We start from the raw sequence: 17,710 nt of genomic DNA on the forward strand, positions 1-17,710 counted from the left end.
GTTTATCCTGACTTTTCAATGAATACAGCCCCAGATAAATATGTAATTCAAGAACGTATTTTCTGACACGTTTTGGAGGAAAGGCAGAACCAAGGTTCTGAACACAGCTTCCTGGAGTTCAGGAAATTTGTCATTACTACTGAAATGCCACTCTATGAACTTAGCCATGTGACATGCAATACAGATGTATGTTCCTGGGTGGGGGAGAAATGGGCAAAATTGGACCAACTTCTGTGTGTTTACAATAAGGTGCTCTTTCCCTGGTTCTCATTTTCTAAGTACGCCTGGCAATGGTGTCTGTTTTCAATGCAGGACCAAAGAATTAGCTGCATTTAATATATGTGCTGATATAGAGCAGACCCTCTTTGCATTTACTTCTGTGTTTTTTGGTTTTGTTTTGTTTTCTTTAAGGAAAAAACTGTTCCACGTAACAGATCCTTTCAAAAAAAAAAAATCTAAGCCGCATCTGTGGATATTTGTTACAGTTTTCTTCCAATTGCCTTGAGTGATCTAGATTGCATTCAAGCAACAGATTGTAGAGAGTAGATTTTCTTCAAATCTTAAAATATTTAGAATTGTTATGCTGCAGCAGTATGAGACCCTCTGGGCCCTCTGAATATGACCCCTTTGATTAGTTATTTTCTCTTTTAGATGCTATCCTGAGTATGGTGAATATTGCTGCTAATATGCTTGGAGCCAAAACTGAAGAATCCTCTGAATCTGAAGGTATCTTTATATATAATTATATATATATGTATAAAAGCATGCTGGAAAGTATAATTTTTAAAAAATATTTTATGAGTTGGATGATCTCTGTTTAAATTACTTTTTTCACCTTTTATGGCATTCCTGATTAATGCCATAGTATTCTTATCCTACTGTGAAAAGTGGAACAAAGATGCTGAATCTACAGAGAAGAGAACTGATACAAGGATAACATATGTTTGTTCAGCAATATTTGGAGATCTTTATCCTCTGTATTTACCCAGCTTCAGTTATGAAGTCTGACTTGCTGCTGCTTTGTGGAAATATCTTGAGACTGTCCATAACATTGTATACATAAAGTAACAGTAGCACTTCTATTCAAATAACTGAATGAGATCTGCAGTTAATTTGGTAGTACAATTAATAATCTAAAATAAAATAAAACAAATGTTAAAAAAAAAGCAACTAAAATTCATTGAAAACAAACATGGTTCTTGAGTTATGTTCACATTTTCTTCCTTCCTGCAGCAGGCAACAAAAGTTTGTCTGAAAATGTCACTGCCACCCCTGCAACTTCTACAGCTGCACCAAGGCTGCTTGAACCAACTCCTGTTCCTTCACCAGAGTAAGTCATTGGTGTGAGGTCTGTTTTTTTTCCAGTGTGTTTCTAGCAGAGACTAACAAGTCTGACATCTTAGGTAGTAGAATGCTCAGATACGGCATGCTGCCTTAAACAAATGAAAAAGCAAGTATTTGAAGTGTGTAGTGTGGTAATGTACTAACAAGGAAAGTATATTGGTTCAGTTACTGTTTATAGCTATTTCCATTATGAGATGTTTGGTTTTGTTTTAACAATTGACTGTCAAAATGAATAGTTAACTTTCTCAATGGTTTGCATTATTTTGTTTAGAAGTAGCACCAGTTTCACTCTTGTCTATTGCAGATTTATTGGGTGGAAACTGACTTAATATTCTTCCAGGTTTTGCAGGTTGTCTCCTGCAAAGGAGACTAATTATGAATGTAAGATCTGTTGCTGAAACTTCGGTTAAATTGTGTTGACAAATTGTGATTTAGAAGCTTGTATTTTTTGCTAGACTTCCCTTACTGAAAATATGTATGCAAAGATATGGAATTAGGTTGGGAAGAGAAGTTGTATGTAGAAATTCTGTGGGTTTTTTTCAGTTGAGTGCAATTTTTTAGAATTGATTTGGCTACTTAGAGCTGAGACTCTAGCTCTTAAATGCTAAGCTATGACTTGTGCTGTATTTAGTGGTTTCATGGTTTCCTAGCACTCTGGTTGCTGAGAGACCGAAGGAGGTCAGTGGGAAGGTTGCAATTCTTGCATTTGTATTTGAAGGTTGCAACAGAAGAGTAAGATGCTTGCCGTATAAAAACTTAGTGATATTTGAACTGGTGACTTTAAAAAAGGCTGAGAGAATGGGTAATATCTGATTGAGAAGGCTTGCTGTTTCAGAAGCAAGGGTTGAAATAATTTGTTTGCAAATCAGGGTTGAAAAACACCAGAGAAAATACAGAATTTGAGTGTATCCGAACTGGCTTTTGTCACTGGAATAGGCTTCACTGATTTTCTAAAAGATCCTACTTCTGCAGTCTTCTGGAGCAGTGATATGAAACTATTGGAAGTAACATCCCATCTTTACTTCTTTTGTTGTAGGCTTGTTACTACAGATACTCCACAGATAGATAAAGAGCAATTAATTGTGGATTTGACAAAAGAAAATCCTATTGTTCAATTAGTACAAGAGTATGAAGAAGATACAAGCCAGTCAACAGTAACCTTGCTGCCCAGTGATGATCAGGAAGAAGCAGCAGCATCATGGTTTGAACTTGAGACAGAAAAGTACTGCTATGACATAGCAACAGCATGTTGTATTTCCACTTTTTCAGAATATCTGTTTAAGCGGTGTTCAGTTGCGGTAGCCATGCATCGACAGAGTAGTAAAACTGCAGGTAAACAAGGGCAAGATTACTCTGCTGATGTTCAGCAGCCACAGGTGGTTCTGACTGAATCTATACATATGTCAATAGATGAGCCTCTACCTGACAAATTAGACAGGAAAGCTGAGAGAACATCTGGATCTGCTGTTGCAGTTGACTTCAGTGTTGCGGTCCATGAGGAGGAGATCAGTAACAAGACCACAGATTCAGTTGAACTGGAACCAAGCCATCCTCAAACTGTCTCTCAATCCCTCCTCTTAGGAGTTACTGCTGAAATTAAGCCATTTCCAACAACAGACGCTGCACTGGAGCCTGCCAAAGATGATGCAGGCCAGGTAGTGCCAAGAGTGACTGCCCAGGTGGATGAAACTGAGATCAGTGAAGAAACAGAAAAGGCTGAGAGCTCTGTTGCAGAAGAAACCCCTGTAGTTTCTGAGACTAGTGTGGCCACTGAGGTAAAGGAGATGAGCGCAAGGGAGAGTATTGCTACTCCGATTATTTTAAGGCCTACAGAGACAGTTCTGCAGCCTGAACATACAGTGGGCATGTTAGCTGGTGATGCTGGGGAGGGAAAGGAAAGCGCTCCAGAAGTGCAGAAACCTGTTTTGCTTCCTGTTGAGTCTTCTGTATCTGCTGAAACAAAGGAGGATGATCAGACAGCTGAAGAAGTTTTCATGGCGATTCCAGTCTCTGGAGGACTGCAGAGAACAGCTACAGACTTCTATGCTGAATTGCAGAATTCAACGGATCTAGGTTATGCAAATGGAAATCTTGTTCATGGATCTAATCAGAAGGAGTCTGTCTTCATGCGCCTTAATAATCGCATAAAAGCTCTAGAAGTAAACATGTCTCTCAGCAGCCGTTATTTAGAAGAACTTAGTCAGAGGTAAGTCTGAAGACTGGAAAGAGTCTACTGTATGTAAACATGATTTTAGCCAACTATACAAAGGAGCATACACATATGGAAAGTAGTACAGTGAAAGCAGAGTATAACCTAAGTCACAGCTTAAAGCTTTATGGAAAACTGAGAAAAGTACCTAATCCTATGTAGCTACTGGAGACCTAGATGTCTACAAGTGACAAGGGTTCTCTTTCTGTATTTCAGTTACAATCACATTTATTTTGTTTTGAGGAGTGTTGCTGTGGATTTTTTAAAAGGATAAAGCATTGCCAGGATGTAAACGCTAATCTGGTCCGTAATCGTTTCAACGAAGGGGTATATCCTCCTGTTGCTGTTAAACTGAATGACACAGACTTGTGATGCTACCTTCACTGAGTTGATCATTTCCAATTAAACTACCATGTTGCCAGTAATAGCTTTCGTTGAAGCAGGGAACATGGAGAGGGAATCAAGAGGGATTTGTAGAGAATTCTCCATAGCGAAGGTGCTAAGGTCTAAGCTGTTGAAATAGACTCGACTTTAACCTTAGGGATGGGGAGAGGGGGGAATAGGAAGAGGCACGTCCCTCTTTTAATGTGTGAAACTTAAAAGGAAATATCACTGGATGTTTAAATAAAACTTCTTTGGACAAAAAGAAGCTTTCCCCTTGCCTAGTGGTATTTCCTAAATGCGGATGTAGTGTTGAAGAGTTTTATGAACTAGCATTTCAGACCTTTATGCTCTTTGTTTTAGGTACCGAAAGCAAATGGAAGAAATGCAGAAGGCTTTCAATAAAACAATAATAAAACTTCAGAACACCTCAAGAATAGCAGAAGAGCAGGTACGGTTTGTTGAAGTACTTGTGTTTTCCTGCTTAGGAGAGTTTACTTTTCAGAATGAGTCACAAGTTGGTGCAGAAATCCTCTTTTAATTGAAGAACTCCATTAGTCATGTGTCTGACTTTTAAAAACATCCTCTCCATGCTTCCCAGCATCGAATCAAATTTTTAGATATGTTTCCGGTTGTTTTAGAATAAAACCATTTCCAACTCCATTTCCCAATTTTTCTGTTTGAAAAAAAAACAATCAGTTGTCAGCTGGTTATGGCTAAAATTCCTAAATGTTTTTGTCAATGTAAATGTTGTTCAGGTAATTTTCAACCCTTGTTTCTTGGTTGTAGCTGCACTCAAACCCATTTTTTTAAATTTGGTTTATTTTTCATCTCTGATTTAAAGTATAGATAGACCGTTGCCCTGATGTTGCTGGGAAGGGAGAGGGGTACAGTAATGGCTTATGCCAGATTTGCATTTGAAAGTGTAGTGCCTGTAACAAAAGCGTAGTTCATTCTTTAAAATGTGATGTAGGGAAGTGAGAGCTGACAAAGTTTTCCTACTCTGCCATCCTGGCTTTCCTGAGCAGTGCTACCTGCAGTGCGGAATAATTGCTAAAGCAACTGTGCATGTGGCATAGCAGACTTAATCCCAAACTGCCTGGAAAGTTCTGGAGTGCCATCCCAGGCCTGTAGTTTGCTTATCCATCAACACTGAAGAAAATCACAGCTTTCCTGAGATCATATATGTTGTCTTTTCTGCCTTTTTTTTTTCTTAGTAGTGTCAAATGCTGGTCGATCTGAGGTGGTCTTCCTCGTTAATCTCCCTAGTGTTCTGCTCATGTTTCTTAACTTCTAATAGGATTAAGAATCCTGTTAGGGCTCTTTCCAGGAAGGAGGTGATAGCAGCAAAGCACTTGGGCTGCTGTCATTAAGTGGCTGACTTGCTGTGTGTCAGCTCTTAGACTTGAACTCTGGTTAGTCATCTGCATGTGTATATTGTAACATGACAGTAGTCAGCTTCCTTACAATGATTGCATAGAACTGGCTACTTAATCTGCCCTTAATGAAGACAGCAGAAGTCACTGTAATGAAATGCACTTGGCATAATGTTACAAAACATGATTTGATAAGTAAAAATGTTGATTTTTTTTTTAAGTGTGTGTGAGACTAATGCTGCTTAAGCAATTTCAAATGTTAGATGAAAGTTTTGTTGAAAGCAATGCTGAATAGATCATGTGGCTACAAAATGCCTGTGTCAGACAGAATGCTAACTTGATACATGTGAGACTGACTGTATGATAGTGGGAACCTGACAATTAAATAGTACGACCATGACTCTCTTTAACACAGGATCAACGGCAAACAGAAGCAATCCAGCTGTTACAGGCACAGCTCACCAACATGACACAGCTAGTTTCCAATCTGTCAACAACTGTGGCGGAGTTAAAACGTGAGGTAATTATAATTTAGAAATACTGCACGAGAATTTAAAGGAAATAGGTGCGTAAACGTATCTCAGTTTGAAGAGGCCTGGAATCATTAGATGAAGCATTTCATTTGGGAAGTTGTCTCTAGAGTTGCTTTCAACCTACTTTAGCAGCTGGCCAGGGGAGGGGAGGAAGGTTTAAGAAGCTTGATCTGCCTTCTGCACAGCGATGTTGGTAATTTCTATTACAACCTTACTTAGCCCCATGATTATAGTCTAAGCTAACAATAAAGATAACAGAATAACTTAATATCTCAGCTTTTCTGTAGTGCACTGGAATTTATATCATTCTGTGAAATGATTCTTAATGAAATTCGAAGTCTAACCACTGACTTTGAAATGGTAATCATAGGATTTGTTGCACATATAGAATGTTTGACACATATCAGAGGGAATGATAAAGCTCATGCTTCAGGAACTTTTCTGGAATGTGCTCCGTTATATAAGCAGTTAGATTGTGTGGCTTTGTTACACAGCTTTAGTAAAATGGGATGGTTTGCGGTGTCCAGCATTTATATTGTCCACTTAAATAATAACAGACTTTTGCCACAGGAGGTTTAATGTGCAAGAGTGTACTGGCCGCTGTTGGAACTGGGCTGTAATAACAGATGAGTATGTGGAGGATTGCACACTTAGCTACTGAATGGGAGGCTCGTGTAGCTGAGACACCCTTCTCCTTTCCCCACTGGCTGTTGTGATCTTTTGAGATTAGGGGAATCTTGGAAAGAATATTAGGAACATGTTCTCTAAAATGTTTACATTTTCCACCCTGAGATTTCAAGCAGTACCATAAACATGACTTTTTTTTTTTTGGTGTATGTTGCCAAAGACATCTTGAGCTGTTTTCTGACACTTAGTGAGGCTCCTTTGATGCCTGGCTGGCTAAGCTGCTGTTCATGAGTGGTGTGGTTTCAACCAGGAGTTGACAGTGCTGATCATCAGGGTATGTTAGATGAGTATCCTGGGCCTGGAGCACATGGCTTTCCCTGAACTCAGCTCTGGTCACCCCAGTCTGTTAGTCTGAGGCATTTGCTGGGTACAAAATGAGAGGTCATGTTCCTTGTTCTCTCTGAAATCTTTGTGTGACTTGTGAGATCTCTTACTGTGTTCAAGATAGATTTTTGTAGGAAAGCAGCTGTGCAATTCATTTGCTTTTTTAAAGCATCTGCAAAATATCCTTGGATTTCAGGTTCCATATAATTCTAGTAAGCTTCAGAAATTAACATACTTGAAAAAATCCTTCTGTTAGGTTGTGAAATGGAAGAGTAGTCAGAAAGATAAAACCCATTGAATGAAGTGACTATAATGTTACTTATTCTGTGAAGAACTGCAATCGAGGTAATGAAAAGCATTGTAAAATTGAGATAGTATTACATCAACCATAAAACAGAGAAGTTAATTTCTTAGTACCCTTTCCTGTGGAAGGTATATAACTTCCAGCTAGGTCTGTGCAAGGGGCGGCTGCTGCTTTAAGTTATAGTAGTACCATAGTTGGGTGAAATTTTGCGCTGTGGTTTTCAGCCTTCAGTCCTTGAATGCTGCGTAGCCAACAGACTACATCAAACCTCAAAAAATACTCCAATTTGAACAAGTGTTTAGTGATATTGAAGGAAAGTGACTTGACAATGTCATTTCTATTCTTTTAAAGATTTTAATGTTTAAAACAAGAATAATAGTATCATGAAATTATTCTTTGTGTCTAACAACTGTATCAAATTCTTCCAGGTTTCTGATCGGCAGACTTACCTTGTGATTTCTCTGGTGCTCTGTGTCATTCTGGGCTTGGTGCTATGTGTGCAGCGGTGCAGAAGCAATTCTCAGTTCTGTGAAGATTACCTCTCAAAAATTCCCAAAAGTAATCACTACCCTAGTCCCAAAAGGTAATGCATTTGTATTTGAAACGTAATTGTTCTTGCAGCTTTTATTGGTATTGCCTAAATCTGCTGCGACTGGCACATCTACTTTAATTCTGAGTTTTGTTTCTGCAAACTCAAAGTTGATAGCAAAGAACTGTTAGTGCTCTGTAGTAATGCTCTCCTAAGAGCATTTTGGGGCTACTGCACTCAACATGCCATGATAGTTCATTGCAAATACAGTACTGTGTCTGTTTGCAAGGCTTTCTTGCGCACCTTGGTGAATAATTCTGTCCTTCTGCCAAAGATGTTTCTTAATGAAATACGTGTATGACAAAGCCCTGAGAAAACTGTGTTTATAAAAGCTTTGTGGATTTTTTTGTTCTAGGTGTTTTTCCTCCTATGATGATATGAATTTGAAAAGAAGAACTTCTCTTCCACTGGTCAGATCACAGTCTTTTCAGCTAGCTGGTAAAGAAGGTATTATTCACACCTCATACATCTAGTTTCTAGTGTTACTCTATTAGTGCTATACAATGTGTGTGTTACTGCAAGTGTATGAAAATGGAATCGAAGGTTAATGTCAGAGTACATTGGACTACAGTAGTTCACTTAAACATTCTGTAGGACAGGGTGTTTCACAGACAAGTTACCGGACACTCAGAGAACTGTGCTAAATTATACTAATAGTCTTTGCTATTGTTTATACTCTACAGATGTTTTCTTGGGGTTAGTAGCAATCTGTGCAGGCATTCAGATCTACAAAGCTATGAAGCTTGCAGAAAGTGGATTTTTCTTTATGGCACATGTGGGAAGTCTGAATGCCCTACTTCTCTGAAGTTCTGATAGCCTGTCTTTGAAAACGAGCAGATAAGTAGGATCCTAAGTAGGATCCTAAGTAGGATCCTAAGTAGGATCCTAAGTAGGATCCTAAGTAGGATCCTAAGTAGGATCCTAAGTAGGATCCTAAGTAGGATCCTAAGTAGGATCCTAAGTAGGATCCTAAGTAGGATCCTAAGTAGGATCCTAAGTAGGATCCTAAGTAGGATCCTAAGTAGGATCCTAAGTAGGATCCTAAGTAGGATCCTAAGTAGGATCCTAAGTAGGATCCTAAGTAGGATCCTAAGTAGGATCCTAAGTAGGATCCTAAGTAGGATCCTAAGTAGGATCCTAAGTAGGATCCTAAGTAGGATCCTAAGTAGGATCCTAAGTAGGATCCTAAGTAGGATCCTAAATTATTTTATTAGTAAGAAAATTTAGATTATCTTGGTCTGGGTATGAGGAATGATCTGGTCTTTTCAGTGTTCATGTTACACTCAGGACAACTGAAGTTTGGTTTCTTAGGCATCATCTTGCAAAACCACAAGTGTGTAGATTGTAGTAACTACTAAGTGTGCAGCTCATACTGCTTTTCTGGGTGCAGCAAGCTTGCTTCACAGGTTTTTGTGCTGTGAATACAACTGTGTGAAAACCTATCAGTTCAATTGGGAATATGTTCCAATAGAGACTAGCTAAGGTGTAGACTGGTGTGATTTGGTTTTTTTGCAAAAACATCCTTTTTCCAAGTTCTCCCGATTGCTTTGTCTTGGAAGAATAGTTTACGAAGCACTAATGGAAGAATGCGAGACTGGCCTCGTGTCAGTCTGAACATCTGTGTCCTGGATAGGCACACATGCTTCTAGTGTCTGTCCTGTCATGGGCAGACAGCACACTAAACAATATTATATTGGTAAGAGTTCATTACTGTAGAAGCTGATTTTGGTGACTGTTGTTCCTTTTCCCCAAAGGATGTTCTCTGCACCTCTGCTATGGCCTCATCTATCAGGAGGTCATATGTATATCACTGACAGCTGCCATGGCAGCACAGGGGAATTCCTCTGTCTGTTGACTTCATTTTCAGTGTTTATATGTTCTATCTCCATTAACATATAATGGGAGCAAAAATGTATGATAAGTGAAATATTTTGTCATGCCATTATTATTTGTTTAGAATTGTGTTGTTCTAGATCTGGCAGTGCCAGCACTGCTAAATTTATGTTCCCTCTCTTACAGTGGAAGCGGAGGACCTGTACATTGTGGAGCCCCTGAAGTTTTCCCCTGAGAAGAAGGTACGGTGGTGTGGGGAGGGCAGGCTGAACTAAGTGTGTTTCTGCCGGCAGGTGGGGCGTGACTCAGCTTTTCACCCCTGCGCTGGTTCTTAGGCTTGGTTTTTATGCTCCACTTGCCTTCCAGAACCTAACTGTTTCTCTTTTTACTTGTGGTTTCAGAAAAAGCGTTGTAAATACAAAAGTGAAAAAATAGAGACTATTAAGCCAACAACAGAGCCTCTGCATCCAATAGCCAACGGGGAAATTAAAGGAAGGAAGCCTTTTACGAACCAGAGGGACTTCTCTAACATTGGGGAAGTTTATCACTCTTCGTATAAGGGTCCTCCATCTGAAGGAAGCTCTGAAACGTCATCGCAGTCTGAGGAGTCCTACTTTTGTGGCATTTCAGCATGTACAAGTCTGTGCAATGGACAGACCCAAAAGTCAAAAACTGAGAAGAGGGCTATAAAACGAAGACGGTCTAAAGTTTCAGACCAAGGGAAGCTCATAAAAACTCTAATACAGACTAAGTCAGGGTCAATGCCAAGCCTGCATGACATAATCAAAGGAAACAAAGATATAACGGTGGGAACACTTGGTGTCACGACAGTTTCTGGACACATCTAAAACTAGCTGAACTTCTCAAACAAGAGAGTGTTTGTTCGTTTGAGAACAGTCTGTGGTATTCTGTGTGAGGATGGTGGGAGATGAAGAGCTCAACTAATTGGAAAGTATTCAGAAATTTGGTTTCTGTCTTTTTAAATAGATGGGATTGTGTCAATCTTGGCTATAAGCTGCAGCTTTACAAGGCTGATAATTTCCTATGAGAACAGCTTGGGGGGGAGGGAGGACAGGGTTCATTTTATAAAGGTTTTTTTTCACAGTTCCTGGGGCAGAGATTTTTTGAAACCCCATTTGTTGGGTGGAATAGGGATAAAAGCCTAATTCTCTTCCTTTAGCTTTGTTCCTATTTCTTGCACCTTCCCATATTTATGTGCCTTTTGTCTATTTATAATGCCACTGGAAGAGGGGAGATACAATTGTTTGTCATTTGATTTATTTTGTAATTTCTCTAGCTTTTTTTGAAGATGCAACACTACAGTGCTGTAAAGGGACATGTGTTGGCCTTCAGCTGGACTCAGTAATGTGGACTGGATACTGTAAAAATACTAATGGATGGACTTGCCTGACTAGATGCTGGTTTTGCAAACTTGGTTGAGGAAATTATCTCACTATGGATGATAAGTGTTAATTTCCACCTTCAGTTACAAATCAGAGCTGTAGACTGATGTGATAAATGGCAGTGGCTCTTTGGGATTTCCAATGGAGTCTCAGGCTGCTGAATGCATTTATCTCAATTGTCTACGGTAGTTCAGTGAAGGAAGCGATTGGGAGAATGCTCAGTGCTGCTGTGCTGAGAGCTGAGGCTTAGCTGAGGAGTGCGAGGGGTTGAGCTGGTGTAGCTGGACCATTCCAGCCAGCTCTGGATGGGTTGAGTTTGCAAAGCCTTGAAGTCTGACCTGTCAGGCTGGTTCAAAGTGGGTATTTCCGTAACGTTTGCTTTTGTATTGGCTAACAAATGTGCAGTGTTTGTATGGTTGGTATTTTCATATCCAAGTGTTTTTTATTTTGACTGTGATTATATATTTGGATACTATAGGATGTGTGATTGCTAAAATGTTGTGTGTATCTGAGTGAGTGGAACAAAAGGTTATTCCTTTTGGCAGGTGTTACAGGTTCACATTGTAAAAAAAATAAGTTAACTTATTGAGCACTTTTAGTGGTACCCTTTTTAACAGATCTAATGCCTTTCCTGGGTATTGTATGTAATGTGACTTATTTAAAGCTTTTGGTTTTTTTGCTGCTTTCTTGTTAGTTTATGAATACTTTAAGGTGATGTAATTTTGGAGTTGATCTGCACAATTAGCCAGTCAGAGCTCATGAACCAGACATGTTGAACATGAATTCAGAAGGGTTTCAAACCTGGATGAGGGAAATATATACCGCCTGAGTGCAGCATACAATGTTGTGGACGGAGAGTATGTAACTACAGAACTGTAGTGCCATTAGAAACTGTGAATTTCCAAATAAATCTGAACACTTTGTCTTTAACTTACTGGCATTTTTCCTTTGAAAATGAAACTTGTGGCTTAAATACTTTGAGAAGGTCTAGTCCTTAAACTTTAGTCCAGAGCTAGGACTGGGGTCCTTTGTGTTATAAGGAGTTCATAAACTTATTAGCCTAGATGTATTTGTTTATTTAAAAAAAAAAAAAAAATGAAAGGCGGTGGGGGTCAGGTGAGTGGAACTGAAGGTTGAGTGGTGCTTTGTCTGAAAGTTCAGGAATTGTAGCCATGTTAAAACTGCTAGAAAAGTTTCCAGCAGGTATCAGTTCATGTCTTGACCTGGGGGATCCCTAGAAGTGGATGCTTTCTGTGGGAGCTGACTGCATGAGCTACCTGGTGGTACTCAGAGCTAAGATTTGTGAAGGGTATGAAGGACCATTTAAATAAAATGTTAGTCATTTATCATTTCAAGACAGAGTTTACCCCTGACCCCTTCCTCCAAACTTATTTCTATCAGGTGTAGCAGCACTGTATGCAGCCAGATGCCACGTTCACGGGCTATCTAGCATCTGTTTCTCCTGTCAAATGAGGCCTTCCCAGCACTAATTTCTTGTCTCAGGACTCTGCTTCGTCATAGCACTATGATTTAAAAAGCAATTGAATGTGGGGCTTGCTCGTGGGGTGGGGTGTTTTTTGGGTGTGTGTTTTTCTGTCATGTGAGGTTTTTTTACTTACTGGCCTTCCTCTTGATACATCACTTGCAGGAAATGCACTTTCCTTTACTGCCCTGGCAATCACTGAGCTGTTATTCTCATCGATAAGAATCAACTGAAGCTGGACAAGATTGAATTCTTAGAGCAGCACATCTTTACTACCTGGCTATAAACCAAAGACTGACAGACCTAGAACATGCTGATAGGTGTAGAATGAGACCAAATGAGTCACAATGCAATATGCAGGTGATGAATGTGTCTGTAACAGAGTGGGTTATTTTTGCTTCATTCTAGTCAGCCTGTAAGCATTGGATGATAGCAATAGTTTGTGAAACTGAAGTTAAATCAAAGGTGATGATGGTCATATGTATTTATCAACTATGCAGTGTGAGCATATAGCTCTGGGATAAGGAGGGTTGCCTTTCCTGCAAGCAGCAGTTCTATGGATGAACGGAAACTTTCTTCCTCATCCTTTCCTTTTTTGCTGTAATGGACATTTTGTCCTCCATACATCTGCTTCCTAGACTTGGGTTACTTAGTAATTCCAGTTGAGGAATTAGCAGCTCTCCTCAGTGCTTCCTCATACAAGAGGAGTGTATTGTGATGGTTTAAAAACCTTTTTGTATGTACCCCATTCTCTTGGAACATGACACTTAGCCTCGGACTGAAATCTATTTCTGCTGGTGCTCTTCTGCTGTTGTGATCTGTTTTATACCTTAGATGCTGGTAAGTCTGAATAGGTTGTGCATGTTTAAATTCCAAACACATGTTCAAATTTCCAAGTTAACCATTGCAGATGTGAAACTTAATGCCTTCTAGAACAGTCTTTAATAAACCCTGTTCTCTATATATATCCTTAAAATTGGGCATAACTTAGATCCAAGGTGTTGCTACATTCTGTGGAAAAATATCAGTGATAAAGCTCATCATGTAATGAACATGTAGGAAACATGCCATGGGAATAATGTATATCCCAATGGACAGAGCAGAGCCCTGTGGTGAGAACAGGGCTTGAGGCTACATGGCTTTCCAGCTCGCACTAGAGATGTGGCAGATGCCCTAAGAGATAGATAACACAGGGTTAGAAACTCTTCTCACTCGGTCTCTTATGTTTCAAGACTGTTTTGAGAACGCTTCACAGTATTCCCACTTCTGAAAGTGTTCCCCAGGATCAGTGTAAAGAATAAAAGATGTCACGGGCTGTGTAGGTTCACTTTCCTGAAAGCTACTTACTGTTCCTAAGAAACGCTGCCCCGGGCTCTGAGTCAAGAGGAGCTTGTGTTAATTCAACTGATGTGAGAGGGAGCAAAGGCACAGCCACAGTGTGTGGACTTCTCTAATATTTTCATATCTGGTTAACAGAAACTTAGGTAATACGGTAAAAAAATGTCAGTCTATTTTTTTTTGTGCTGGATCGGTGGAGATGGCTGATAGCAGGGTGACTCCTGTGAATAAAGCACATTGTAGAGTCACTGCTGGTACGTGTCAGCCACGGGGTGACATTCATCTTCTAAGTGTGTTACCAACCACTTCAACTATGTCTAGGTATAAACCTTTTCAATCAAAGCAGAGGTGGTGCTTCAGCTGCTGAGAAAGCAGCATCTGAAGGAACCTGCGGAGCTGATTGTGCTATTGCACTCAAGAGTGTTTGTTCTGGCAGTAGACTGGAGACTGAACCACAGCTTCCGCCTGCTGCTTTGCTGCTTTTAATTATTTGAAACCATTTTCTTTAAAAAAAAAAAGACCCTTATTGTTAAGTTCTTATTGCTTAATGTTATACTTTCATGTGGGCTGTTGAGTCATTTTTTACTTCCAGTTTTATTAATGTCACACCGATTCTAGCTTACAAAACTTGATTCTTTAGTGAAATCAAGTCCCTCTTAAATTGGTCATAATCTTTATAGAGGGATAATAGTTTCTAATGAAGACAGTGTATAAATCTTGAAAAATTCCTGTGGTGTGGGGGGATTGGACTAGATGATCTTTTGAGGTCCCTTCCAGTCCCTAACATTCTGTGATTCTGTGAGGGCCTAGTTGATCTTGTGATATTGCTTAATAAGGTTGGGCAGTTGTCAGTGTAAAATGCCAAGAATCCAGCACGTGTATGCAGGAGTGAGGACTGCATCCTTGCAGGTCTTGAGTCCAAGGTCAAAAAATACTTAAGCAATATGAAGTTTTCCATGGGAGGATGGACGGTCACAAACATACGCATTATGTAAGTGATTTACTAGCCATGTTTGCCAAAATAAGTTGTTTAGGTTATATACATTAAGCATCAGAGTAGAAATCTAATATTTTTAAAATATGCAAACTCTACCAGCTGTGTGGTAAGTAGAGAACTCATGCGTGGTTTCTGCTTTTGCCAAGTTAATGCAAGATTTAACAAGATGGAACAGCTTAGCACACTTCACTTAATGCTCTACAAATATGTTCCACTTCATTTGGAACAATTAAAGTGTAGAGCCCTGACCACAGTGTGTTATGTGTAGGCCACCAAGCAGAGTGTCTCATCTCCTGGAAACCCTGAGTGTCAAACAGCATCAGGTACTGCTGAAGACATCATTGGGGTTTGCCTGAGAAGAATTAGTGTTCCCAGAGCTTGTTTAGATAAAATGCATTAGTTTAGGGAAAGATACTGAAATTCATGAATCTATCTTATGTATCCCTTCTTTAATTTAAGAATAGTAATTTTAAAAGAAGCTACGAAGGAGCTTTCTGCTGCTGTACTCCTGTCTCTCAGATTGGACACATGGCCTGGGAGCTGCAACTGGTCTTGCCTGTGCTGCTTTTCTTTACAGTCACTAATTAAGTCACAGATTAGAGGTATGGCTTTTGCTAGGGAATGGTGATGAAGTTAAGTCTGTGCTTGGTGGACCTACAAATGGAAAAGAATGTTTGCCATCTAGAGACTTGTTTTTTCACTTGTTACATGTGGTGACTAGAGCCTACATCCAGCTGCTGGGTCCTCTATGAACTCCCAGCAAACAAGAATCCTTATCTGTGATGTATTTTTTTTCTGGAAGAAATAACTTGAAGCAGCTAATTAATAACTTCTGTTAGTTACAATTTGACATAATTACTGCTGAAATGTCAGGGTTGTGGACATTGCCTGTGAAACCACCTGTAGCTCAAAGTTGTATCCCAGGAAAGTCAGCTGAAGGTCCCTTGTGGTTCTGAGAAGTTGCTGACATGGGTGAGTTGTGTCAGGGTGCTCATGTAGCAAGATGGGCACATCTGGTGTTGGGGTCTCCATGTGCCAAACTAATGCCAGAGGACCTGAATTTGCTCAGTGACACAGAGCTGAGGTGTGATCCTGGTGGAACTCAGTAAGGATCTCAAAGTAGATCTTGGAGGGTTTTAGTTTTGGGGTGTGGTGGCGTTTTTTGTGTGTAGTAGTGGTGGTGGAGTTTTTTGTTTGTTGTGGGTTTGTTGTGTGGTTTTTTTTTTTTTTTCCATGGCCTGAGAACAGCTGCTCCCAAGAAGGAATAAAGTTGTCAAATACTGACTGGGCCATGTTGGCCAGCAAAGGCAGACAGTGTTTTCCAGGGCCATGGCTGGCTTTGTGCTGGCAGCCCAGGGCATGGCATGGATCCTGCTGGAGGGCTTGTGAGTGAGGTTCTCAGCTGTCAGGGGAGGATGGGAAATCACCACCTGCACACTTGCCATGGTCTTCCTCGCAGCCTCTCAGTGGCCACATCCCCTTGTTCCATTTCTTCCATGACTAAGCTAGTGTATTTCATGAAATGACCTGCTTTTCTTTTTCTCGGATATTCAAGCAATAGATCCTATTACCTCATAACCACTGTGCCTCATTTCCTTGCTTTTATTACAGACACAAAAGAAATGAAATCTACTGCTTTCAATTCTGCACATTTTTCTCAGCTGCTTTGGCTCCTTCCCTGCTTGGATTCTCTCCTGCGTCAGGTCAGAGCCCAGTACCTCTTCTGTTGACCTCAGAGCTGCTGCCTGCTTGTTGGGATCATGGTGAAGGAGAGAACAAAGTGCCTTGCTTGCTGGAAGAGGAGTGTATTAAGCACTGTAACACCATGCCAGAGCCATTAGAAATGGATTTTGAAACCTGCTCTTGAGTGTGAATGTGTTAATTTCTCTTTCGTGTGCTGTTGGCACCAAGGATATGGCTTTGTGTGCTGCAAATCCTTCTAGTAAGGAGAGCAGTTGTTGAGGAAATGAGAAGCATCGCTCTTGTCTTAGAAAATGAACTGTTAAAAAAAAAGGTAATAAAGAAATTACACTAAGATGTCAGCACTAACTGCCAAGTCTGGGTGAGTTCCGGTGTCTTCAATGCCCCTTGAAGGCTTCAGTGGGTGGAGATCTGCTCCCTCTGGAGGCATTTCTCACAAGCATCCATTCTGATGTTTGGTCAAAAATCCATGTCTCTTTTGCACAAACTCCTTCAGCTTTGGCTCCCGGTTAGTGGCTCCCTGGGAAGTTTTTTTGTTTCTCTGTGAGATTCAAGACCCTCCTGCTGCTGGAGATCATCCTTTTTTTATACAGGTTTTTCACACAGTCTCCATCCCTCCCTGCCAATCTGTTTTTTGACTGGACCAAGTTGAACACCTTTGCTATCAAGCAGTTATTGCAACTTCTTCCCAAGCCCCTCTGAAGTTGAACATAAACTTGCAATGCAGGTTGTGGGACTGTCTGTAGCTGTCTAGTTCTATATGTGAGCTCATCCCAATGGAAGCCTGTGAGCTTTCCCTGCTGGAAGCTCATGTCCTGCTGTGTAGCCTCTTCATCAGTTTCAGAAACGTGTTTTCTTTCTAGGGTGTTATGCTCTATCTAAAGGGTTTGATCTGCAGTCTTTGTTTTGAGACTTGTTTTCTTCTGATCAAATTCTCTGTCCTCATGGTTACTTAGGATCCCTTACCATTATTTTAATCTGCAAATATTACTTTGCTTGGTTTTCTCCAGATTGGTAGTAAAGGTGGTGGAATTAGCACTGTGGTAAGGACAATCCTGGTGGAAAATCAGAAGCCTTGTCCTGAATGGTGCTTTCAATTACTCTTCTCACCATATGCATCAGTGACTGTTAATGGATGTCATCTCTTCTGCCAGCTGTGCCTGATCCTTCTGGTGTTTGCAGTAGTTACATCTGGCATGGTTTAGCCT

The 17,710-nt window shown here is 40.2% G+C and overlaps 1 protein-coding gene across 2 annotated transcripts in view; it reads left to right on the forward strand.

Annotated features, from left to right (window-relative positions):
* The window catches only part of SUCO (SUN domain containing ossification factor), a 41,382-nt gene extending 29,469 nt beyond the window's left edge, over positions 1-11,913 (forward strand). For both annotated transcript variants that reach the window (XM_065842172.2, XM_065842174.2), the window contains 9 exons: positions 652-726; positions 1,234-1,330; positions 2,381-3,550; positions 4,298-4,385; positions 5,726-5,830; positions 7,587-7,741; positions 8,103-8,194; positions 9,767-9,822; positions 9,982-11,913. In XM_065842172.2, coding sequence (XP_065698244.2) covers positions 652-726; positions 1,234-1,330; positions 2,381-3,550; positions 4,298-4,385; positions 5,726-5,830; positions 7,587-7,741; positions 8,103-8,194; positions 9,767-9,822; positions 9,982-10,428 — 2,285 coding nt within the window. In that variant the 3' untranslated portion in view covers positions 10,429-11,913. The remainder of the gene's footprint in view (positions 1-651; positions 727-1,233; positions 1,331-2,380; positions 3,551-4,297; positions 4,386-5,725; positions 5,831-7,586; positions 7,742-8,102; positions 8,195-9,766; positions 9,823-9,981) is intronic.
* The last annotated feature ends 5,797 nt before the right edge of the window (positions 11,914-17,710 follow it).

This window comes from Patagioenas fasciata, chromosome 6 (genome assembly GCF_037038585.1).
Source record: "Patagioenas fasciata isolate bPatFas1 chromosome 6, bPatFas1.hap1, whole genome shotgun sequence".
Taxonomy (NCBI): Eukaryota; Metazoa; Chordata; class Aves; order Columbiformes; family Columbidae; genus Patagioenas; species Patagioenas fasciata.